The sequence below is a fragment of the Canis lupus genome, chromosome 1 (genome assembly GCF_003254725.2).
Source record: "Canis lupus dingo isolate Sandy chromosome 1, ASM325472v2, whole genome shotgun sequence".
Lineage (NCBI taxonomy): Eukaryota > Metazoa > Chordata > Mammalia > Carnivora > Canidae > Canis > Canis lupus.
In genome coordinates, this window is record NC_064243.1 from 117,555,344 (window position 1) to 117,579,005 (window position 23,662).

At 60.8% G+C, this 23,662-nt stretch overlaps 3 protein-coding genes across 19 annotated transcripts; 1 reads left to right on the forward strand and 2 right to left on the reverse strand.

The window, feature by feature from the left end:
- Positions 1 to 47: 47 nt before the first annotated feature.
- FXYD1 (FXYD domain containing ion transport regulator 1) lies at positions 48 to 4,509 on the reverse strand. Of its 12 annotated transcripts, none has more exons than XM_035708962.2 (8): positions 4,254 to 4,509; positions 3,016 to 3,080; positions 2,510 to 2,542; positions 1,900 to 1,974; positions 1,493 to 1,529; positions 542 to 591; positions 293 to 344; positions 48 to 184 (listed from the first exon to the last, which is right to left on the reverse strand). In XM_035708962.2, exons 2-7 carry the CDS (start codon positions 3,074 to 3,076, stop codon positions 322 to 324), a joined length of 279 nt encoding a protein of 92 aa, XP_035564855.1. In that variant the 5' UTR covers positions 3,077 to 3,080; positions 4,254 to 4,509; the 3' UTR covers positions 48 to 184; positions 293 to 321. The 12 variants fall into 12 exon arrangements, with proteins under 12 accessions (XP_035564855.1, XP_025277532.1, XP_025277531.1 ...); XM_025421747.3 differs by having other exon boundaries at positions 1,493 to 1,604; positions 4,254 to 4,504; XM_025421746.2 differs by having other exon boundaries at positions 1,493 to 1,604; positions 2,510 to 2,585; positions 3,016 to 3,134; positions 4,254 to 4,398.
- Positions 4,510 to 7,079: 2,570 nt separating this feature from the next.
- Positions 7,080 to 16,212, forward strand: LGI4 (leucine rich repeat LGI family member 4). Of its 2 annotated transcripts, none has more exons than XM_025421621.3 (9): positions 7,080 to 8,961; positions 9,248 to 9,430; positions 9,638 to 9,709; positions 10,995 to 11,066; positions 11,189 to 11,260; positions 11,494 to 11,663; positions 13,769 to 13,933; positions 14,033 to 14,538; positions 15,317 to 16,212. In XM_025421621.3, exons 1-9 carry the CDS (start codon positions 8,801 to 8,803, stop codon positions 15,629 to 15,631), a joined length of 1,716 nt encoding a protein of 571 aa, XP_025277406.1. In that variant the 5' UTR covers positions 7,080 to 8,800; the 3' UTR covers positions 15,632 to 16,212. The 2 variants fall into 2 exon arrangements, with proteins under 2 accessions (XP_025277406.1, XP_025277407.1); XM_025421622.3 differs by having other exon boundaries at positions 7,091 to 8,961; positions 9,359 to 9,430.
- Positions 16,213 to 17,110: 898 nt separating this feature from the next.
- On the reverse strand, positions 17,111 to 23,426 carry FXYD3 (FXYD domain containing ion transport regulator 3). Of its 5 annotated transcripts, none has more exons than XM_025421793.3 (8): positions 23,281 to 23,407; positions 19,997 to 20,050; positions 18,848 to 18,883; positions 18,719 to 18,742; positions 17,924 to 17,998; positions 17,806 to 17,842; positions 17,467 to 17,504; positions 17,111 to 17,326 (listed from the first exon to the last, which is right to left on the reverse strand). In XM_025421793.3, exons 2-8 carry the CDS (start codon positions 20,034 to 20,036, stop codon positions 17,307 to 17,309), a joined length of 270 nt encoding a protein of 89 aa, XP_025277578.1. In that variant the 5' UTR covers positions 20,037 to 20,050; positions 23,281 to 23,407; the 3' UTR covers positions 17,111 to 17,306. The 5 variants fall into 5 exon arrangements, with proteins under 5 accessions (XP_025277578.1, XP_025277580.1, XP_025277576.1 ...); XM_025421795.3 differs by having other exon boundaries at positions 18,848 to 18,880; positions 23,281 to 23,405; XM_025421791.3 differs by having other exon boundaries at positions 17,806 to 17,998; positions 18,848 to 18,880; positions 23,281 to 23,426.
- Positions 23,427 to 23,662: the final 236 nt, after the last annotated feature.

Below are 23,662 nucleotides of genomic sequence, written 5' to 3' on the forward strand. Positions count from 1 at the left end.
GCGCCCGGGCTTCCGCGCAGAGGGACTGACAGATCCACAAAGCGCCGTCAAGAGAGAAAAGCACGTTTTATTGAAGTCTGGGCGGCAGAGAGGAGCCTGCGGGGGCAGGGCTGGGGAAGAGGGCAGTCCAGGTGGCGGTGGGCGCACAGGTGGTGGGTGGGAGGCATCAGGCGCCAGGGGAATCCTGTGGGGGTGACAAAGGTGAGAGGCAAGAGAGCCCCCCGGCCATCCCAGCCCACCCTTCGCCCCCTTCTCCTCCCCCCGCCCCCCAGCCTAGCCCGAGCTGCAGGACCTGGCTGGGTTCCATCGCGCCAGGTGTCTCTACCGCCTGCGGGTGGACAGACCTGAGGGGGAACACGGAGAGTCCGGGCGTCAGGAGGGGCACCCTAGCTCCTGCGGAGCGGGAAGCAGCAGGGGGACTCGGGGACCTCGGGTTTCAAAGCCAGCCCCTCCCACCTCGCACCCCGGGAGGGCCAGGAAAGGGGTTCTTGGAACCCGCCCTCACCCCCGCCCCAAACACTCGAAATCTCCCCAGACTCACGGCGGATGGAGCTGCGGAAAGTTCCCTCCTCTTCATCAGGTTCCCCAGTCCTGGCAGAAGGAATTGGGGATGAAAACGGAGAGAGGCAGCCGCCCCCTGGACCCCTCCCTCCGCCAGGGCAGCCCTCACTTCACAGTCCCCTGCGCTGAGGGCTGGAGATGGGCGAGGAGCAGGCTCGGGGGCCGCCAGAAAATCGGGCGCACCCAGGAGCGGCTTAAACGTGTGCCAGGGGGTGCTGCTCCCAGTGCCTCCCGGAGCGCAGGGGAAGAGACTGGAAGTTGGTGGGGGAGGGGCGCCGAGGGGCCTGAGCGCGGCCGGCCTGGCGACAGCCTAGGTTAGAAAAACCCAGAACCCTCATCTCCTCGTTGAGCGATCTTGGGCAAGTGGCTTCGCCTCCCTGTGCGCCGGTTTCCTCACCAGCAAAATGAGGTTAATAACAGCACCTACCTCCTACTAGGGGTGTGGGGAGCAGATAAGGCAATAAAACGGTATCTGGCGCGTGGCGCTAAATATTAGCTATTATTTAAAATGACATCCATGACTGTTTCAACATGGAGAAGGTGTTCATACGTTGCCTTAAATTTTTATTTAAAGATGAATCAAAGAGCTAGGAACAGGACTCTGAGCTAAACTGGGCCGCCAAGCGCGGTGATCTCATTTCGCCGTGGCTCTTTCACAGCACTTATCACGCTTTGTGATTTTATATTTGTGGGGCTGTTGGAGCCCACGGCCGCCGCCCCCACTGGGCTGGGAGCTCAGCCAGGCAGGGAGGGCAGTTTATTTATTCACTGGTCCCCAGGGCTTGGCTTGGGGCTTGGCACACATAGTAGGGGCTTAATACATTTTTGCGGAAAGGGCTCCGGCTGCGGGTCTGGTGGATGCCCTGCCTCACCCCCGCAGCGCCCCTCTAGAGCGAAAGTAGGTGAGTGAGAGCCCGGAGGGGCCTCTTACCTCTGCTGCTGGTTGAATTTGCACCGGCACCTTCTGCCTGCGGGTGGGGGTAGGAGGAGGCCGGGATTCAGCTCCGGGCGGGCACGGAGCGGCGCTGGTGAGCCGCCTGGGGCTGGGGAGGGGCGGAGCCGCAGGGATAGGGGCGGGGCGAGGCGGAGGGGCGGGGCGGCAGGGCGTGGGCGGGGCGGGGCGGAGGGGCGGGGCTAGGGCGGGGCGGCAGGGGGCATGGGCGGGGCGAGGCGGAGGGGCGGGGCTGGGGTGGCAGGGGTGGGGCGAGGCGGCAGGGGCGGGACGTGGGCGGGGCTAAGGCGGCAGGGGCGGGGCGGGGCGGGGCGGAGACCCGCGGCGAGGCGGGGACGCACACCACAGCACCCGCGGGGGCTGGAGGCAGGGGCTGGGGTACTCACTCAGGACGATGAGGATACCGAGGATGAAGAGGATCCCGGCGATGATGAGGCCTCCGATCCGCAGGGATTGGTAGTCTGTGGGCGGCAGGGAGGAGGGTGAGGGCAGGGAGGGGAGGAGGAAGGGGAGGAGGAGGGGGCGAGGAGGACCCGGGAGGGGAGAGGAGAACGGTGAGAGGAGGAAGTGGGAGCGGAATCAGGGAGGGAGATCAAGCGGGGTGCGAAGGAGAGGGAGGAGGTGGGCAGGGCAGGCGGGGAGGAGGCAGGAAACAAGGAAGTAGAGGAGGATGGTGGAGAGGGTGAGGGGACCGCAGAGGGGAGAGAGGGAGGCACAGCAGAGGATGAGCCATGAAGTACGCAGAGGTGACAGGAGAAAGAGACTCAGAGAGGGACCAAGTAGACAGACACACAGAGACACAGACAAGGGCAGATCAAAACAGGGAGTCAGAGAGCCAGATCTCTGAGAGACGCGAGAGACCGGAGAGTGACCGAGATACAAACACCGAGCCCGAGAGACAGGTGGACAAGGAGAAGAGAGGTAATGAGGACAGGACGGGCACACCTAGGCCATGCGCCCTCCCGGCTCCCCAGTAGATGCCTCTCCCTCCCTCACCGTAGGTGAACGGGTCGTGTTCCTGTGGCGCTTCTGGAAAGAGAAGGAAGTCAGAGGTTGGCTGCTTCCTGGGACTCTGCACAGGGAAGGGCGTAAAGAGACCCTCTGGGGGCTTTACTCCCGTGGGCTGAGAGTCTGCGGACCGCTGGGCCCTGAGCAGGCTGCCCACCCCCCCCTGGGCCTTAGCCGCCTCATCTGCCCTGTGCTGGGTGGGGCAGGGGGCTCCTAACTGCCCCCGCTTCCTGTCTTATCCCCTGTTGTCAATGATTCTGTCATTTGAGGTTAGAGGCCTCCATCCCACCATCCGCCTTTGCCTGACCTTGCATCCGCTCCCCTGCCCCAAATACTAGCTGGTGTTTGGACCCACGCGAAGTCCCCAGTTTCCTGGTACCCCAACTGACTGGGTGGAGGTTGGAGTCTCCAAGTTGGTTCTCTTGAAGGGCTTTCCCCTCCCCTGGCCTCCCTTGGGGCTGAGGTGGGTTGTGGGCTACCCGCCCTAGACTCACCTGCGGTGGCCGTGGTGAGGAAACCCACACAGAGAACCAAGATGTGGTGGAGAGGTGCCATCGTCCTGGGAGGCAGCAAGGGTCAAGAAATGTGTTCCTCGTCTCCCTCACCATTGGGGCTTGAACCCAAGGGGTTAAATCAGAGTCCAGGGGCTTAATTCCAAAAGCACCCATCATCCAGCTTGGCCACTGCTTCATGTGGACACGGTGTCCCCAAAACAAACCACCGTGGGGGTGGTACGACACACAGCGAGGGCAGGGGTGAGACACACACAGCCCACGGGGGTCGCCCAAGGCCTGGGCCTCCTGACAGTGGGCCCCAGGTTCCCACACCTACCCCGTGGGAAGAGCAGGATGGCTCACCCCACCAGGTGGGGAGACAGACGCACGCCGTGAGGGGTGAGCGACACTGCAGCCCAAGACACGCCCAAGGGCCACCTGCCCACACACAGGGCCTCGCTGTGTCCGTGTAATATCCCGGCTCCCCTGGCCTCGGCCGCTGGCCGGCTCTCTCCTGACCCCGGGTATAAATATCTCCCACTTCACCCTGGAAGAATTTGCCTCACACAGGCCACCATGGCAACAGCCTTCCTTCCCCCACTCGGGGGTCACGCACAACTCTGCCGGGGTGAGGCCCGGCTGCCACATCGCTACAGGCTGCCCCTGGGGGAAAGGCCACCCCCTTCTCTTCTGGAAATGATGAGAACAAGGATAAACATCCCCTCCGCCTGCCTCTGGGTGACATCTCTCACAGGCGGACACCACCAGGCGAGTGGCATGAGGCCCAGAGCAGCGGGGCTGAGAGACGGAAGACAGATGCCAGGGCCAGGGACACACACAGACACACAGACACACAGACACACACACATACGCAATGGGGCTGGAATGGAGACAACGCCTACTCCCCAAACCTCTGGTTTGAGCAAGACATGGGGTGGAGACACAGTCACTAAAACGATACTCTTCATCTGAGCCTCCAGTGCCCCCCAAAAGTGACGCCACCCGACCTACACACATCAGTGCTCAAAACCCACCCCAGCCTGCACACGCAGCAGCAGGGGAGGGGGAGTCGCACCCACACTCGGCTCCTGGGGAACCCCACGGCCGTCCCAACCACACTCCCTTCCTCTTGGGTCTGGCCTGCCTGGGAAGCCATGGGCTGGCCACTCCTGCTCCCAAAATAGGTGGCGTGGCCAGGCCAGGGGTGAGGCCTGGGGGGGAGGGCAGGGGACGCTCACCCCAGTCAGGCTGTCCCCTGCTGAAAGAAGGCCCCCAAACGTCCGGCTGTGCCGGGGGTGAGCACTTTGGACCCCCTGGCCCAGAGCTGGTCCTGCGCCGCCCTCAGCGGTCTCCCCTCCCAGCCCCACCCCACCCCTACCCTCCCCAACCGGCAGCTGTAACTGGAGCCCGGGCTGGAGGGGGGCCAGGGGGCGGCCCCCAGCCCAGACCGCCCTGGCCCGCTAAGTTAACTCTCTCAGCTCAGATGGAGGAGCCAGGGCGGGATCGCGGGGGAAGGTGCTGGCAGCTCACGGACACGCACCCGCACCCACGCAGGCAGGCACCCACGCTCCGCCCCCGGCGCCTCAGAGAGCCTCTGCCCTGCGGTGGGCCGGTGGGTGTCGGGGATTTTCTGGGAGGCTCCCCGGGCATTGGGCCGGTCGGGGCCTAAGGTCACCCTGTCTGAATGCTTCGGAGCCCACTGACCCCTGACCCCAGCGTTCTGCGGAGACCTGGTGGGCACCGCAGGGCTGTTGTGGGAGCATTTCAGTGTGTGTACGTTGTCTGCTGCTGACGGTGAGTTCACCCAGGAGTGCACACCACACACACACACACACACACACACACACACACACGCGCGACTCCATTTACATAGACAGAAAATCAAACATACGTATGTGCTCCTACATACAAACACAGAGACAGACACACAGAGGATAACACCCGTGGAGACCCCAAAGACACACCCGTACAGCCGATACTTCTTACACCAGTCACAAAACACGGACAGATACATTTGTATACGCATGCCATACACACGCGCGCACACACACATGCACATTCGTTCGCATGGATGCCCCTACAGAGACACAAAGACCTAGCCACGCAAGTGTGCACCCTTACAAATGGCCACACCCTTGTGAAGACGCACTCACAAATGGCTGTACAGAAACACACCAGTACACACACCGCACATCAATACATTCAAAAGCACAGATGCCCACCAGCCCTCCCACACCGTTTCCGAGATGCGAAGGCCCACAGACCATGTACATATGTACGTGGGTACCTGCATATACCTCTGCGGGTACAAAGAGAGACAGAAACTCTGTCAAGGACTCAGGTGTAAGACCAGCCACTCTTACAACCACAAAACACACACAGACACACACACACACTGTGTTCATACCCTCATGCACGGGCAAATAGGACATAGCTGGCCACTCAGCCATAGGCAGACAGGTCTACACCTGGAGGGGGGGCCAGGGGGCGGCCCTTGTGTTGACACACTTGGAGACACCACCCAATGTGTGGTGATGTGTTTAACCCCAAACCCCCCCTTTCCTGATCTCATGTGGCCTGTAGGACTCTCTGGAGAACAGCACGTGGTGTCCTCACAAGCGGGCCAGATTCGTAGGTACAGGTGACAGAGAAACCTGGGGCCAGGTCTGAGCTCTGCCGCTGGTGGTTGTGCGACCTTGAGCAGCCCATGTGACCTCTCTATGCCTTAGTTTTCTGTCCTATAAAATGGAGAAATCACCAAGAGCGTACGTAAAACGCTGAGGCAGGCTCAGAGGCCTGTGAACCCAACACAGTCCTATTATGAACCCGTTTTAGAGATGAGCAAAACAAGGGTCAGCAAAGTGGAGCTAATTCTCCTGAGGTCCCTGGTGGTTAAGGACAGAAACCACCGGCACGCTGAAAGAGTCAGACGTGGGCTCCGACTCTGTAGGACGCAGTTTCAGGGGCAGGTGGACACGCTCGCACTTGGCTCAGGCATAGCTAGTGCTCACACGATACGTGTGTGTGCATGTGTGTGTGTGTGCGTGTGTGTGTGTGTGTGTACTGCCTCAGAGGAGCCTCAGAGGTGGCTTTGAAATGCACCCTCATCCCTGTACATCTGAGCCTCTGCCCCCCGTGGCCCTGCACCCCTGGGTCACCAGCAGGCCTTGGTTAATGATAACCAGGATGTTTATGCAGCCGTGGGGAGGGCTGACAGCGGAGCAGGGAAGTCAAGCAGGGCTGGGGGCACCCAGCCAGCTGCAGCCAGTCCTTGGCATCTCCTCCTCACAAGGCCGACAGCTCCAGAGTGGAGCAGCTCAGCCACTTCCGTGCTAGGTGACGTTGGGCACATGACATAACCGCTCTGAGGCTCAGTTTCTCCTGCTGTAGCACAGAGGTAAAATCGCAGTCACCTCAGAGGGAAGCTGGGATGATTATCTGAAGTGATCCATGGACAGCATGTAGAACAAAGCCTGGCCAACAGTAAGTGACTTAAAAAAAAGGTTAGCTAGCATCACTGTCGTCATCGCCATTCTCTTTGCAAACCCAAGTGAGAACGCTGCTGGCCGGGGACGCTGTATGGATTTACGCCTGTGTCCCCCCTGTGTCCCTGGCACAAGTTCTTCATCTTTGCAAAGGCTTTGGAAAGAAGTTTATCACCTCTGCTTTATAGCCGAGGTAACCAAGTCCCGAAGGCCTTGCTCAAATCACAGAGCCATTCCGGGTGCAGGACAAGTGCTGGGATCCAGAATCCACCTGCAGGCCTGCCGGCCACCGTGGAGGGCCCGCCCTGCGCTGGCCCACAAGCAGGGGCCACCGCCCCCCTCATCTCATGGACTGTTCTACACACAGGGGAAGTGGGAGCACCAATTGCCCCACTTGACAGGGAAACTGAGGACCAGGGAGCCAGATGACTTGCCGGAGCCACGCAGAGCTGAGTCTGTGATCCCTCCTGAACTGTGCTGGAGCCTCCTGACCTCCGAGTCTTCTGGGTGCGCGTGGCCGTAGCCAGAGAGGCTGTGTGTTTTCCTCAGGGTGGGGAGGAGGGTGGGTTGGTCTAGTTCGGTCCAGGGCCATGAAGTGAATCGATAAACCTCTTCATACCTCATTTTTTCCATCTGCAAAGTGGGGATCAGTAGTATGACTCCCTTCACAGGGTTGTTGTGGGAGCTGATCACATTCGTGGTAAGTCAGGCACACAGCAAGGGCTCAATGATTATTAGTACGACTATTTCGGGTTGGGTACAAGTGTCATTTATTTCTTTTTCTTTTTTTAGTTCTTTCTTTCTAAAAGGCTTAATTTCTTTATTCTCGAGAGACACACGGAGAGAGGCAGAGACACAGGCAGAGGGAGAAGCAGGCTCCGTGCGGGGAGCCCCACGTGGGATTCGATCCCAGGACCCGGGGATCACATCCTGAGCCGAAGGCAGATGCTCAACCGCTGAGCCACCCAGGCGTCCGTATTTATTTTTCTTACTTAATGGACAGAATCTATCCAAATTGCTAAAAGCTTAGTCCAAATGAAAATGACCAATATCCATGAGCTCTGGTCCCCCAAGAGGGAACACAAAGTCACGCGGAGAGGCCCTGGAGCTGGCTGCTTGGGCTCCAGAGCGGGCCCTGCCCCAGTCCCTAACCCAAATCTCAAGTTGACTTGACCTCCCTCCTCAGTGTTTCCATCTGTAAAACAGCCACGTAAGAGGATCAGCCTCAGAGGGTGCGGCGAGCTCAGCATGAGCTGAGAGACGAAGTGTCAGGACAGGGCCTAGCGCAGAGCCAACGCCGAGGAAGGGGGTGGCATCCTCACCATCGGTTTCCCCTGGAGTCGGCTCCTTATCCCAGTGGGTGGTTGGCACTCAGGGGGTTAATATGAGGCGGGGCCGCGGCTGTGGGCTCGGGGCAGGGCTGCTGTCCCGCCGAGTGTGGCCACCAGAGGGAGCAGCTGGCCCCCTCTGAGGCTTGGGGCCCGGCTCATCACACCCTCCAGGGAGGGGGCTGGCTGGGCGAGCCCAGGATGGGACCAGCACCCCCCCTTCCCCGGGGTCGCTCCTGCCACCCCACCCCCACCTGCAGAGCCATCCGGTCCCCACCCTGGTGACATGCTCCTCACACTCCGGGTGCGGTGGAGCGGGAATCTGGGGAAGGGGCCGGCTGAGAAGGGTCAGGGCAGCTCCGGCCCTTGCAGCCCCTCCCCTCCCATGGGGCCATCCAGTCCCTTCCTTAGGGCCGCTCTTCCTATGGCCTCTGACCCCCTCCTCCCGCCGCGGCAGTGCCCAGCGGCGCACCCGGTGCCCCAGTGAGTCCCTTTCCCAAACCTCCAAGGAGAAGGGGCGTGGGAGGAAGGGGAGAAGGGGAATTGGAAGGGGCGGTGAGAAATAAAGACACCAGACAGAGGGACACACACACACACACATACACACACACACATACAGGCCGACAGACCGACAGAGACAGAAACAGAGAGAGACAAAGAAACAGAGATAGAGAGACAAACAGAACTAAAGACAGAGAGTGGGAAGCGGACTAACTCACTGAGTCGAGAGAGAGAGAGAGAGAGAGAGAGAGAGAGAGAGAGAGAGAGAGAGAGAACTAAGAAAATTAGCCGCCCAGGGCATACAGGAAGAGAAGGCAGCTGAGGAGAGACGGAGAAGGGAGAGACCCGGCGGCCGTGCTGTGCCAGCCGGCCAGATGGGGGGCCGCCCGGCGGGGCGGAGGTAGTGGCCCGAGCCACCCACCGCGCGGGTGGGCAGCGAGCAGAGAGCGGCGGCCGCAGGGGTGAGGGGGCATGGGAGGGGCGGGCGTGCTGCTGCTGCTGCTGGCCGGGGCCGGCGCCTGGAGGCCCCCCAAGGGAAAGTGCCCCCTGAGCTGCTCCTGCTCCAAGGACAGCGCCCTGTGCGAGGGCTCTCCGGACCTGCCCGACAGCTTCTCCCCGACGCTGCTGTCACTGTGAGTGTCACAGTGGGTGAGGACCAGGGGCCCCAGGGGCCGGGGGCAGGGCGTGGGGGGTCCCCGAGGAAGCCGGGACCCTCCAGGATCTTGGGAGGTGGGCAGCAAGGGCTGTCGGGATGCCTCGAAGGGAGCTGCTGGGATGTGGACAGGAGCCGAAGGGAAACTCCAAAGCCCAGGGCAGCATTTGGGGCTCCAGGTGGGGGGCGCGGGGTGGCCGGGGTTGGGGGACTGGATGTCGCCAGGATCCTTGCCAAGTGAGGAGGGCCAATGCCTGTTTCCCTAGGATGGAAAGGAAAGACATCCAGGGTTGGGGCGGCGTGCCAGTGTCCCCCAGACAGGAGACGGCTCTGGGGCGGGACCGGAGCATTGGGGTGGTTTTCTCCTCCGTCCCCAGCTCACTCGTGAGGACTGGAGTCACCCAGCTGAAGGCCGGCAGCTTCCTGAGGGTGCCCACCCTACACCTGCTGTGAGTGCGGCTCAGCTGAGCCGAGGACAAGCTCGAGGGAGTGGGTGGGTGTTGGCACAGGTGCGTGGGGGTGTGTGTGCACAGAGGTGTACGTGCACGTACAGGTGTGTGTGACCGTGTCCATGAGGGTGGAGGTTGGGGGCCAATGTTTAAATCTCATGGGGTGCAGTAATTTGGGGGAAAAAACTCTTCTTGCTCCCTTGGCAGCCTCTTCACATCCAACTCCTTCTCGGTGATTGAGGACGATGCCTTTGCGGGTCTGTCCCACCTGCGGTACCTGTGAGTGAGGCCAGGGGATGGGGACAGGGGTGGGGGCTTGGGAGAGGAAGTTGTGGGGGGCCATCTGAGGCTCTGAGAGTAGACGCAGGTAGGGCCTTATTGGCATGGGTAAGGGGAGTGTCTGGACAAGGGTCCCTCTGGAGGGCAAGAGGCCTGGCGTCTTGGGCTCCTGCTCAGCTGTGTGATCCCGGCCTGCTCACCTCCCCTCTCTGTGCCACAAGATCCACAGCCCCAAGACTGTTTCTGGCTCTCTACCTGACTTAGGGGAGCTCAGGGAGAGTAAAAGAGGCCAGAGATAAGGAAATACTTCAAGTGAACAGGAAACAGCTCTGAGGTGGTGGTGGTGGTGGTGGTGGTGACAGTGTGACAACACCAGCATTGGTGTCGGTGTCAGTGATCATGGTGTTGATGGTGATCCTGTCGCTGCTGCTCACAGGGAAGGGGTGACATTATTAAGGACAATGAAGTGGGGATGATGTTGGTCACCATGGCAGACCCAATGGTGCTGGTGCTGGTGCTGGTGCTGGCAATGAAGTTTGAGGGGCTGGTGTTGCTACTATCAGTGTTGTGGGTGTTGGTAATTACAGCATCGGTGTCGCTGTTGGCAACGGCTGTGGGGGACGCTGGTATTGGTGCAAGGGCAACGTTGCTGGCCCCGGGTTTGGTGGTGATGATGGAGGTGTTGATGTGTATGGAAGTTGTGGCGGTGGTGGTGCTGGGGGTAACGGTGACGTTGGTATTGGCAACGCTGGTACCTGTGCCGAAGCCTTCGATAATGGTGGCAGTGTTGGTGATGACGGTGGCAGTCCTGTTGGGGCCACCGTGAAGGCTGTGTTGCCGGTGACGCTTATCAGTATAGCTGGGTAAGGCTTGGCGACGATGCTGTTGGTGTGGACGACGGGAGTGGGTGGTGATGCTGGTGCTGGTGGCGGTGGTGGCACAGTATTGTATGGATGACAGTAACAGTCATTGGCACCGGGGGTGGTGATGGCGACAGGGGCACGGGTGTTGGTCAGATGGATGACGGTGGAGGTGCTGGCGGTGATACTGGAGCGAGTGCTGGTGTCGGTGGTCCTGTGGTGGCAGTGGTGGTGATGCGGTGGCAGTGCTCACTGTCAGGCTGGCAGTGAGCCCAGGGTTAGGTTCTTGGCTCCTGGGATGATAGTCTGGAACCTTGGGGAGGAGAGTTTCCTGGGGAGGCTTCGGTGGGCTGAGTTTCCCCAAACGCTCCGGGGCCACCGCAGGGACCCGAGGGCCTCCCCCTCACCCCACCTTCCCTCCACAGCTTCATTGAGGACAATGAGATTGGCTCCATCTCTAAGAACGCGCTCAGAGGACTTCGCTCACTCACACACCTGTGCGTGCCTCCCCCACTCGCTCACCAGCCCGCCCAGACAGCCCCCAGCCCCAGCCCCAGCCCCCAGGGACACAGGGGAGCCGGGTAGCTGGTGACAGCCCCTCCTCCTCTCCTTCCACCAGGAGCCTGGCCAATAATAATCTCGAGACCCTCCCCAGATTCCTGTTCCGAGGCCTGGAGACCCTAACTCATGTGTGAGGCTCAAGGGGGCTGGGTGGCTCCAGGGAGTCTGGGGATGCTGGAGAGGGACGGGAATGGCTGTGCCCATTTTTGGTCGACAGAGATCAGTATGCGATGGTTCTTCCGTATTTTTCACACACCGCCTCTGGGGCCCCATCCTGAACCTTCGCCCGGGGAGGGGGCGGCAGACGTGGCCTCCAGGGGGGTGGAAGCCAGGTCGCAGCCCCTCCCCGGCCTCTTGCCCCAGGGACCTCCGCGGGAACCCGTTCCAGTGTGACTGCCGTGTCCTCTGGCTGCTGCAGTGGATGCCCACCGTGAATGCCAGCGTGGGGACCGGGGCCTGCGCCGGCCCCACCGCTCTGGCCCACATGCAGCTCCGCCACCTGGACCCCAAGACGTTCAAGTGCAGAGCCATAGGTGGGGGCTTTCCCGGCAGGGTGGGAGGGACCGCAGGGGTTCCAGAAGAAGGCGGGAGATCAGGGGAATGGCTCCCAGGGCTGGAGGGCTCACCTCGCTCCCTGCTCTGCTGTTTCCCAGCTTGTGAGACCCTGGGCATGAGCATCGGCTCCCTGAGCCTCAATTTCCTCATCTGTAAAATGGAGGTAATAAGCCGTGACATAGGATTGCAGCGAGAATTCAGTGATGCATCCACCCACGCCCGCATTTGGCGCAGAGCCTTGGATGGGAGGCCCTCACAAGTGTTCACTCTGGTGGTTGTTATTCATATAAAAAATGACCGTTTACAAATACTTGCTATGATACTTGCTATTTTGCTTTTCCATAAATACGTTTTGGCACCTTTATGGGTCCTGGGCCATGCAAGAGGCACAGCAGGGATGAGGATGGCCCCGGCTCTTGCCCTCCCGGAGCCCGCAGCACAGAGACGGTGGAGAGTGAGAGCCCAGAGTGCTCAGGGCTGGGGTGGGGGAAGCCCACCTGCAGGCGCCCCGAGCCAGGGCCAGTGCCAGGGGAAGGTGGAGCGGGAGGGCCAGGGACGGCTTCCTGAAGGAGTGGGTATTTGAGATCAAATCCGAAGGCTACTAATATAATCATCAATTCTTACCATCATCTCAGTGTAAGACGTGTTTTTGGTTTGTGGGACTCCTAGAACCAGAGAAGTTAACTTAGGGTCACAAGCAGTCACTGAGGGCCACTCTGTGTCCTGCCCTGTGAGAGGCGATGGGCGCACCATGGTAACCCAGATGGCCGTGGGCCCTGCCCTCAGAAGCCCTGGTGGGTGAGGACATAGACATTAAACAAAATCCTGCTGAAACAAATGTATGCTACATGTTGTGCAAACCCAGGGAGCGATGAGGGAGATGAAGGGGACGGAGCGGTCCCACCTTCCACGGGGCATCGGAGAAGCCTTCTCTGAAGAGTTGGCTTTACATCCAGATGTAGCTCAGTGAGGTTCAGAGGGAAGGGCACTCAAGGGAGAGGGAACAGCATGTGCAAGGGTCCTGAGGCAGCAGTCTGTCCAGCGTGGGGGACTGAGTGAAGGGAAAGACACAGGTGAGGCTGAAGGCAGCAGGGGCCTCACTGTGTAGGACTTTGAAAGCCCACAGACAGCAGAGTGGACTAAAGGCTGGGGGAACCCGCGGGGGGTTTCGAGCAGGGAGAGGGGGTGATGATATGATGGACGTTTTTAATAGACCCACCTTTGCGTGGGCATCCTTGGTAGCTCGGTTCGTTGCTTCAACCCTGGGGCCTGGAAACAGGGCCTGGCACATGGAGTGGGGTATTATAACCAGGAGTCCATCACCTGGCTCTCCCCTCGCGTGCCGGGCCACCTTGGTGCATCAATACTGTAAAAGCTAAGTTGCTGTAACAAAGAGGCTCGAAATACCACGAATTAAAGACGACCGAAGGGTCTGAGGTGAGCAGTCCAGGCGGGTGGGGCAGCCCCCGGGTGTCGTCCTGGTTTTCTCGTGGTTGAAACAGAGTTGTCGCACATCCATCTGCCAGGTCATGGGGAGAAGGGGAAAGAGACCAAGTCCAGGGGAGCCGTTGCCAAACGAGCGAGCGAGCATTGCCCCCATCACTTCGCTCTTTTCCGCTGGGGACCCGGCCTGGACATGGCCACACCGAATATCAGGAGGGAGGCGTCGGGGGCAGCGCTGGGATAAGGTGGCCTGCAGCTGGCCAGCTCTGCGCCCCAGTTCTTTCATGGAAGGGGGGAAGGATGGATCGTGCTGCGCAACCGGCTGCCTGAGCCTCTCAGCCTTAGCTCCCTCGTCTGTAAAACGGACGCAATGGGATGTCCCCCAGAGGGAGCTTGGGGAGGTGAATGAACGAATAACCAATGGTTCCTAAGCAATTAGTTGATGACAGGCAGCTTAGGAAATCAAGGATCACCATCTTGTCGGGACTTGATCCACCAACCGATAGAAAGATTCCGCTGTAAGTCCCGCTGGGGTGCACACCGCAGTGGTCCTCGTTGCAGAGATGTGCAAACTGAGGCTCGGCGACGAGGGCCCTCGGGGTCCCCCGGGGCCTGCCTGACTCTCTCCCGCCACCCCCAGAGCTGTCCTGGTTCCAGACGGTCGGGGAGTCGGCGCTGGGCGTGGAGTCTTTCTCCTACCAGGGGGAGCCCCACATGGTCCTGGCACAGCCCTTTGCCGGCCGCTGCTTGATCCTGGCCTGGGACTACAGCCTGCAGCGCTTCCGGCCCGAGGAAGAGCTGTCCGGTGAGCGCCCCGCCTCCGTCCTCCCCGCGCCCCACAGCCGCCTGGTGGGCCTGCCCCGCTGGCGGCCTAACAGGGGCCTGCTCCCCGACGCCCCCACAGCGCCCTCCGTGGTGTCCTGCAAGCCGCTGGTCCTGGGCCCGCGCCTCTTCGTGCTGGCCGCCCGCCTGTGGGGGGGCTCCCAGCTGTGGGCCCGGCCCGGCCCCGGCCTGCGCCTGGTGCCCACCCAGGCCCTGGCCCCGCGGCGGCTGCTGCGGCCCAATGACGCCGAGCTCCTGTGGCTGGACGGGCAGCCCTGCTTCGTGGTGGCCGACGCCTCCAAGGCGGGCAGCACCACGCTGCTGTGCCAGGACGGGCCCGGCTTCTACCCCCGCCAGAGCCTGCACGCCTGGCACCGGGACACGGACGCCGAGGCCCTGGAGCTGGACGGCCGGCCGCACCTGCTGCTGGCCTCCGCCTCGCAGCGGCCCGTGCTCTTCCACTGGCTCGGGGGCCGCTTCGAGAGGCGCACGGACATCCCCGAGGCCGAGGACGTCTATGCCACGCGCCACTTCCAGGCTGGCGGGGACGTGTTCCTGTGCCTGACGCGCTACATCGGGGACTCCATGGTGAGGCTGGGCCTGCTCGGGGTGGGGGCCAAGCCGAATCCCCTCGGGGCTGGCTTTTCAGCGCCGGCCACCTGATGTGGACTGGTCTTCCGGCACTGACCCCGCCTTGCACGCAGGCCTCCAAACTCTGACCCCACCTAATGTACTGATCCTTGACGTCTGGCCACCCCAACACCGACTCCAAGACCACTATGACTCCTCAAGGCTGGCTGACCATAAGCCACTTCCTACCCCCAACCCTGACACTGGCCCCTAACCCCAGCTCTGTAACAATGACGCACTCTAAGACTTACATTTGGCCACAACCACCACACGCTGGACCCCCCAAGGCTGAGGGCCCACCCCCCTCTGGCATTCCCCTTCTCGGGTGAGGAACAGCCAAGTGGAGCGCTCTGGGCCTACAAGGCTGAGTCAGGCGTTCACAGGACACGTGTGTAGGGAGCAGACTGTGGGTGTAGGGATGGGAGTGGAGAGCCCAGGGAAGAGCCTGCCGTCACGGAGGGAGGTGACTGTGGCGGGGCAGAGTGTGGCCAGAGGAGACGGAGAAATAGACACCCTCATAGGAAAAACCGACGGATTCTATGTGGGGTGCGAGGGAGAGGCCAAGAACAACCTCGAGTCTGGGGCCTGGGCAGCTGGGCGGTGACAGGTGTGAAGGTAAGAAAGCTGTGGGAGTTTAGGGACCTCCAGGCCGTTCCAAGTGCTCTGAAGCCCCGAGGACAGGGGCAGACCCGGGCCTCCTGGGCCCCAGGCCCTAACCAGCGGCCACACTTCACAGGTCATGCGCTGGGACGGCTCCATGTTCCGCCTGCTGCAGCAACTTCCCTCGCGAGGTGCCCACGTCTTCCAGCCCCTGCTCATCGCCAGGGACCAGCTGGCCATCCTGGGCAGCGACTTCGCCTTCAGCCAGGTCTTCCGCCTCGAGCCTGACAAGGGGCTCCTGGAGCCACTGCAGGAGCTGGGGCCCCCAGCCTTGGTGGCCCCTCGCGCCTTCGCTCACGTCACCATGGCCGGCAGACGCTTCCTCTTCGCCGCTTGCTTCAAGGGCCCCACACAGATCTACCAGCATCACGAGCTAGACCTGAGCGCCTGAGACCCGCGGGGGCCTTGGGCATGGCCCGGAGGGAAGGGGGCACCGGCGGCGGCAGTCCCAGGCCTCTGGACACCCCCCTGGACCGGCCTCCTGGCCCTCCTCGGGGTGCCGGTGCCTGCGAGGTCCTGACCACAGGCCAAGTTCAAGGCGAGAGCGGGCCCTCCGGTCTGACGCCACGCCTCTAAGGATGACGTGGGGGCTCGGGCCGGGGCGCTGCAAGGAGCCGGGGTGCAGAGCCCCACGAGGTCCGGAAGCGCCCGTCCCGCCCGCACCCACCCTCCCGGCTCCCAGGGACAGGGCCGAGGCGCAGCCAGCCGTCCCCTCCCCTGAGCGCAGTCCGGCCAATCGCTTTTAGCGCCCGCCTCCGTGACGTCACCAGTCGCTGGGCGGGGTTCCCCGCCGGGCTTGCTGAGGGCCTCTGCTGCCTGTGCGCATGCCCGCGGCCGAGGCGGAAGCCCAGCGTGTGGGCCCTTTGCGCGTGCGCGGGGAGCAGGTGGGAGAGCGGGAGCTGCGGGTCTCCGCCGAGGGGCGGGGCTGAGGACCGGAAGTGTATGAGCTCAATAAACGCGCTGTGCACCTGCCGCGCTCGTGGGTGGGGATACTTGGGAGACGGTGTTTCCTGAGTGGCCTGGGCGGGGGCGGGGGGGGAGTGGTGTCCCAGCTCCTGGGCTGTATCATGGGGGGTGGAGGGGTCCCGGGGGTGCATCTTGGCTGCCCTGGTGCGCATTCGCTTGCCCCATGAGTGTGAGCTCATGGTTGGGGTGGGGGGGGGGAGGTCATGGGATGTTCAAGGGATTCTAGGGCCTTATTAGGGGACAAGTCGCTGGATTATTGTGGGTCTCGGGGTCCTGTCTCAGGGCATTGTAGGAGATCGTTTTAGGTGTTTTAAAGGGTGTTTTAAAGGCATTTCATGGGGTGGCCCTCGGGGGCATCTTGGAGATCGTACTGGGCATCGGGGGGTTTCAGAGGAGTCTGTGGCTCCTTGGAGGTTCTCACACCATATGGCCACTATATATTATTAGGAGTGCCGTGGGGCATTATTTAAAGGCCTCGCGGGGACAGTTGGGTATTAGGAAGGGTTTTCTATAATAAAGTGGGGTCTCGGGGGTGGGTAGGAGGGTCATGCGGTCTTACTATTAAAATCATAAGCTCTCTGACTACTCATATCATAGTAGGAACATCCACATCTTTGTTTTCCTGGGATGGTCTCAGTGTCCCCTTGAACGTCCCAGCAGTGCATCTGGTTAGAGCTCTCACCCCCCAAAGTGTCCCCCATTTGGCTACTAGAAAAATCTTATATTGTGCTTGTGGTTCCCCTAGCCTTGGAGGCAGAGGGTGGGCCACATGCCACTCAGCAGGTCTTGGGCTTTTCCCAACAAGGAGATTCAGCTTCCAGCTTCTGCACCAGCTGCCAGTGTGCATCCACCTTCCAGTCCTCAAAAGCCCACCCCCGTGTACACATAGGGAGTCTTGAGGCTCTTTGGACAGGAGGCGAGATCAATGTTAAGGATACAAATTGAACAAAAAAGTCCCCTCCGGAGAGAGGTAAGATGAAGCCCTGGCAAGGTGGTCTGAGGCAAGAAAGGAGAATTCTATCCTGGTGTCCGGGCTCCTGTGCAGGGCCAGGACTTGAGGGAAGAGAAGGGACCTCTATGTCCCTTTGGGTGATGCATCCTCAGCAGTTCTGGGCAGAGCCTGGGAGAGATGATGGGTCCGCTTGTGAGAGCAGATGGAGTTTTTTCCCCAAGGCACGTGCGCACACGTGCATGCACACTCCCACGCGCCCACCCCTCCCATCCTGTGTTCCCTGCACGCCCATTCTGTTCCTGTCTTACCTGGAGTGATGAGAGGTGGGGCGTCCCCCGGATGGTGGCTAGGGAAAGAAAAGTGGTGAGATCTGTATCCACCCACCTGTCCTCTCCCTCAAGCCTAGAGGATTCTCAGCTTGCCCTGACATAGCTTCCTGGCTATTTTTCCTGGAATGGGAGCAAAGCTTTTCAGGATTCAGGGCCCTCTGAAGACTATCAGCTCTGAAGAATAAACCTGGGAAATCTTAGTGGCGGGAATTCTCCAGGGCAGAGCTGGGAGGCCTCTTTCTGCAAGATTTAGCTCTTTTCACCGGTGAAATGTGTTCACTGCTTATTGTGAAGCGGGCAGCAGGGAACCCATCTTACCTGGGCTTCTGGCTGAACTTGCATTTGCATTTCCCACCTGTTGGGGGAGAAGGAACGGTTGGGGGGAGGGGACCCACAGCCCTGCCCTGCCAGCTCAGCCACCAGGGTCCCCACTCACTCATGAGGACAATGATGCCGATGGTGCACAGAACCGCGGCACAGATGAGCCCCCCGATCCGGAGCCTCTGCCAGTCTAGGAGAAACCCAGAGGAGGCGATCGATGCCTGCCTGTGTCCTCCCCAGCCCAACCTCCCTCCATTCGACAGGTAGGTATCGGGCGCCTTATGACGGGCAGGGAGCTGGGGACACGGAGCCGAGAGGACAGCAGCCCCCCAGCCCTCCCTTTACCCAACAAACAAGCGATAAGAGATTTAATGGAAGGTCAGGTGGAGATAAGCTTATCTGTCTGAAGACAAATAAGCAGAGCCAGGGAACAAAAAGTCAGAGGGCAGCTCTTTTAGGGAGGGTGGTCAGGGAAGGCCTCTCTGGCCAGGGACCCGAGGAGGCAAGGCAAGGGGCCATGGCAGAGGGATCAGAAGGCACAAAGGTCTGGAGGCTTGGAGTGTGTCTGCTGTGTCTGAGCAACAGCAGGGAGGCCACCCAGGCGGTTGTCGCAAGGCGAGCCTCCTCCCAGCAGTGGATTTGAACCCTAACAACGGCTCCTTGTGAACCGCCTGGCTTCCTGTGTGCGTCTCTCCTGCTGGAAGGGAACCTTCCCAAGGACCAGACTGGCAGGGCTCGTTCCTTTTATTATTGTCGACAGTTCAGTGCCCGCCCCCCATCCCTGCCTCTTCCTATCCTCACCCCTGTTTCACGCACATCAGACCCCTGCCCGACCTGTGGGGGCCCCTTGGCACAAAGTGGGGTGCGGGGAGGGGGGTAGTGGCGGGGAGACAGCGGCACTAATTCTCACCATAGTAGAAAGGACTGTCTTTATCTGCAAGGAAAGAAAAAAAAAGAACATGAATCCAGGACAACAGCCAGGAGGGCAGGGGCGCGGGGAAGAATTTGGGGGCGAGCCCGGTGGAGTTGTCCGACTCACCTTCTGGGTCGTTGGCCTCCAGGGCAGGCAGGCCTGCTGGGAGAAGCGGGAAGGAGAGGGGATGGCCATGCTGGCCCCAGCAACGCCGGCAAGCAGGGCCGCAGAGCCTCGGGGGCCTTGAGAGAGGGTCCCCTGGTGGACAGTCACCCCCCACACACACACCTGCTGAGGGCACAGGGGTCTGGCCCCAACCTAGGAGATGTGGACTTCCCCCCAACCCCACCCCTGTGAGCCCCACCCGAATGCTGCCTCCCTAAATCAGTTTTACTCGGGGTGTCTTTGGACCACCCCTCCACCTGGTGCTTCCAGACACCTGGCTAACCCTGCCTCCTGCAGAAACGGAGCAACATTCTTGTCACGCTGACAGATGGTACCGGTTCCCATCTCAGAGCCTCGTCCACACCGCACCTGTTCTGGTGGGTGCTCACCACTTCCTTTTAGAGCAAATTACTAATTATAAACCCAATACACTGTATTTCAAAGAAATGCAGCTTTCCATCACTACCCTGAATGGAATGCCAGTCTTGCCTAATGTAAGGGATAAAAAATACAATAAAAGCAAAGGACTAGGATTACATTCTGGCCAGAAGCAGCAGGCTACCTGAGCTCTGGCCCTAAGCTCTGTTCTTTTTGTCAAAGGGCCATTAATCAGTTTTAATTATATTTAAAGCACAAGCACATAGTGCTTACTCCGTACTAGGCCCCGTTCTAACCGCTTTTCACATACTAACTTGCATCATTCTCACGACGACAGTACTAGGTACGGACCAGTATTGTCCTCATTTTTACAGCTGGGGAAATTGAGGATTCCTGTAGCTGCTGCATCCACTAAGCTCCCAGTTACCTCTCCTAATAAGGTGCTGGGGAGGTGGTAAAGACACAGCACACAGGGCTGAGCCGTCCCATCAAGGAGGCCTCAAGACGGTGACTCTGCAGCAGTGTGAGCCGCTGTCTCCGTGTGTACTTTGCAGCCACCGGTTCCCCCTCAAGGAGATGCTGTCCGGGTAGTCACCACCCCACAGGGGAGGCAGAAAGCACCAGAGAGAGACACACATACGCGCGCGCGCGCACACACACACACACGTGGGGCTTTGCCACCCCTCAGTGGAGGGGTTTGGGGAAAAGGCGGCCCGGGGCACAGGTGCTCACCTGCCAGGAAGATGAGCAGACTCAGGGCCACCTCTTGCATGTCAGCGAGCTGGCCTGGAGGGGTGTGGGGGGTGGGGAGGGTCCAGCTTTAGCAGGGCCTCTGGTTCCCGATCCCCTCCTACTCTGCTCCCACCCAGGGTACACAGCTCGTCCCGGGGCAGAAAGGCTGGCACTAACCACCACCCCCGCCACCACCCCCCCCCCCCCCCCCCCCCGGCTGGAAGGTAAGAAGGAGCCGCAGAGTACAGGGGGGTGGGCGACAACGGAGACCTGGCAAGGAGCCGCAGTAATAACTCACTGGACACCGGTTTGGGGCTTTACGGGAATCGCCCTGGTGACCAAAAGAGGGAGGCGCTGTCTGCTGCCAACCCCATCTTACGGTTGGGGAAACTGAGGCCCTGAAAGGTTAAAATGGGTGCGCAGGGTCACCTTGCCAGGGAGCAGGATTTAAAGCAGCTTGGCTCTGCAGCCGCTGTTTGTCACTCAGGATTCTCAGGGCCTCGGGGTGTTTTGGGAAACGGGATATTGGGAGCCAGGTGGCAGGAGGCCCGGGTTCCCGGGTGTGTCTCCCAGAGACAGCTCGGAGCTTGCCCGCCCTGCCCGGGCTCTGCAGACCTTGGGCTGGGCCCCGGGTCAGGCCGGAGCTGGCTCCTTAGGCTGCTCAGAGCAGGATGTGCAGAGGAGAGCACTGGAGCCTGGGGTGGAGGTGGTGGAGGTGCGGGGGGGGGGGGGGGGGGGCCAGAGCAGGGAGGAGCCACCTGGCTGCAGCCCCAGTCCCATCTGTCTCCACAACCCTGGAAGCCCTGGTTTCTGTACTGCCCCAGCCCCTACCCCTGCCCCTACCCCTGCCCCAGCTCCACCCCCTGCCCCTGCCCCAGCCCCAGCCCTTACCTGTGCCCCGCCCCAGCTCCTGTCCCTGCCCCACTTCTGCCCCTGCCCCTGCCCCAGCTCCTGCCCCTGCCCAGCCCTTACCCCTGCCCCTGCCCCTGCCCCAGCTCCTGCCAAGCTCTTCCTGGCAGCCATTATTTCCTCTTTCCCCAGATAGGGCTGTGCAGCAAAAAGAATCCCTCCGTCCCTTTCCTGGTCTGGTATCAGCCCACCCTGCCCCCATCCTGAGTGCCTGAGATAAGCCCCATCTCTCTGTGCACCCTCCCATGTCCTCTCCCTGCCCCCGCCCCAGCCCTTGCCCCTGCCCCTGTCCTGCCCCTGCCCCTGCCCTAGCCCCTGCGCCAGCCCCTGCGCCAGCCCCTGCCCCTGCCTCTGCCCCAGCCCCTGCCCCTGCCCCAGCCCCAGCCCCAGCCCCGGCCCCGGCTCCTGCCCCTGCTCTTGCCCCAGCCCCTGCCCCTGCCCCTGCCCCTGCCCCTGCCCTGCTGCCAAAAGCATACACTGTCAAAATGCTGACAGCCAGAACTCGCCTGTCCTCCGACCCATCCTGTGCTGGGCACTGCCCAGCGACCTTGCTGTGTCTTCACCCATTGCACCCCCTGGCACCCCCGGAGGTGATCTGTCCCAGCCCTCATTTCACTGAGCCCCTGGACGTTCCCTGCTCCATCCCCAGGATCCTCTCTACAGCTGAAGAGAACCACCCATCTCTCTCGTACCCCCCACGTAACCCCCACCTCGAGTTTCTTTCTCCTTCCTGCCTGTTCTCACACACTCCTCCCTGTCCCTGTGCCCACTCAGGTCCTGGCAATCCTCTCAGCGGTTAACCCCCTACAGTGGACTCAAATGCAACCATTTCTTGCAGGAAGGGGCCCGTAGCTTTGGGGAGCATTACTAAGGCATTTAGGACCCCAGAGATTGGGGAGAAGAGCTGGAGCGGGTGTGTGGGCAGGACAGCCTGGTGGCTCAGGGCGCAGGTCTGTAGGAGGACCACCTATCCTCTAAAGCTGCCTCGTGGGCACCTGGGTGGCTCAGTGGTTGAGCATCTGCCTTCAGCTCAGGTTGTGATCTCAGGGTCCTGGGATCGAGTCCCACCTCGGGCTCCCTGCATGGAACCTGCTTCTCCCTCTGCCTATGTCCCTGCCTCTCTCTGTGTTTCTCATGAATAAATAAATAAAATCTTTAAAAAATAAATAATACATAAAGCTACCTCGTGAGGCTTTGTCACCCGAGAGGATGCCTGCGTAGTGAGAGCTAGGGCCTACTTGAGCGGTTACCCCATGCCAGGCACTGGTCTCAGCTCTTCACTCATAGAATCTTCGCCGCTCAATGATGTTGGCACCGTGGTCACCCCACGTTGCTGCCACGGCCTTGTAACCCCTGCTCACTCAGCTTAGTGCTGTCTGCTTCACCCAGGGCCCAGAGTCCCAGCTCTGAAACCTCTTCCCATGGAATGCACCAAGTCCCCCCGGCTGTGAGGGCTCTGTTACTCCCCATCCCCAGGGCCTGTCCAGGCGTCCCCGGCACAGGGGAGACCTAAGGGTGATCTCAGCTGCACCCCAGCCCCAGGACAAACTTTCCAGCCTGGCTCTCCTGCAGTGCAGGCTGCCCTCACCTTCCCTTCCCGGCCCAGGCTGCTGTTGGAAGGGGCCCTGAGCTGCTCCCGAAGGGACTGTAGTTGGTGTGAGGACTTGGAGATGATGACAGCCTGCAGATGGGGGCTCTGCACACCCCTCTAGGCTCCCTCCCTGCCCTGCAGGTCCCAACACCAGTGCGATGGCCGGTTCCACCGTCCGCGCTCTGCTGGCCTCTCCATGACGGTGGCCATCAAGCCCACGCAGAATGACTCCCCCATGTCCCTGGAATTTCCTACCCAACTCCCCACTTTATAGCTTCCCCAGGAAGCCACCATCCCCTTTCCTGAGAAGCTCCAGGACCCACACTCCTCAATCCCTAGATACCCCAAGTCCACCCCGCCACCCACGCATCCACTCTGATACCCTCAATCTGGCCCTGATCCACCTGGATACCCCCGTCCACCCAGGCACCCCTCTCCAACGCTGTCCACCCAGATACGCCCAACCCAGATGCTTCTGGTCCACTCTGACACCCGCGATCCACCCAGGCACCCCGCTTCCACATGTGGACCTTACCCTCGTCCCAGCTCACTCACCCAGTCCCCTCAAGGCAGAATGATCAGGGTCAGGGGGACCCCCGATCAGGCCAATGGAAGATGCTTTGTCTAATCTCCTGCCTCCTGCTCCTTGCCCCCCCCTCCCCGGAAAAATCCTTGCAAGGAGGAAGTTCTAGTTAGTGTCTTTAACAGAGATCAGTGGGAAAGCTGGAGTGGTTTGGGGGCAGAGCCAAGAGGGTGTTGGAGGGAGGGGACCCCAGCCGCTCACCTGTGTGGCTCCCCAGAAGGCTTGGAAAGTTCTGGGAGAGAAGGGAGGGAATGCAGCTGCTAAGCCTGAGTCCTGCCTTTATCCGCAGCTGCCACGCCCTAGGCAAACCTGGGCAGGTAGAGAACAAGTCGGACTCCCTAAAGCTCTGGGGCTCTCTCACCCCATTCCTGCTCTTAAAGAGACAGCTCCCACATCCTTCTTCCCAGCCAGGGTGCTCCCTGAGGTCCCCAAGGTCACAGCAGCCTCAGGTAGGCGGAGGGGGCATACGATGGGCTGGATTCTGTTCCTCACATCAGGACAGGGGGCTTTCTTCAATGTCTCGCCCCCGTGGAAGGGACCTGGAAGGAAGAAGGTTGAGGTCTCCAACAGCAAAGCTTCTGTC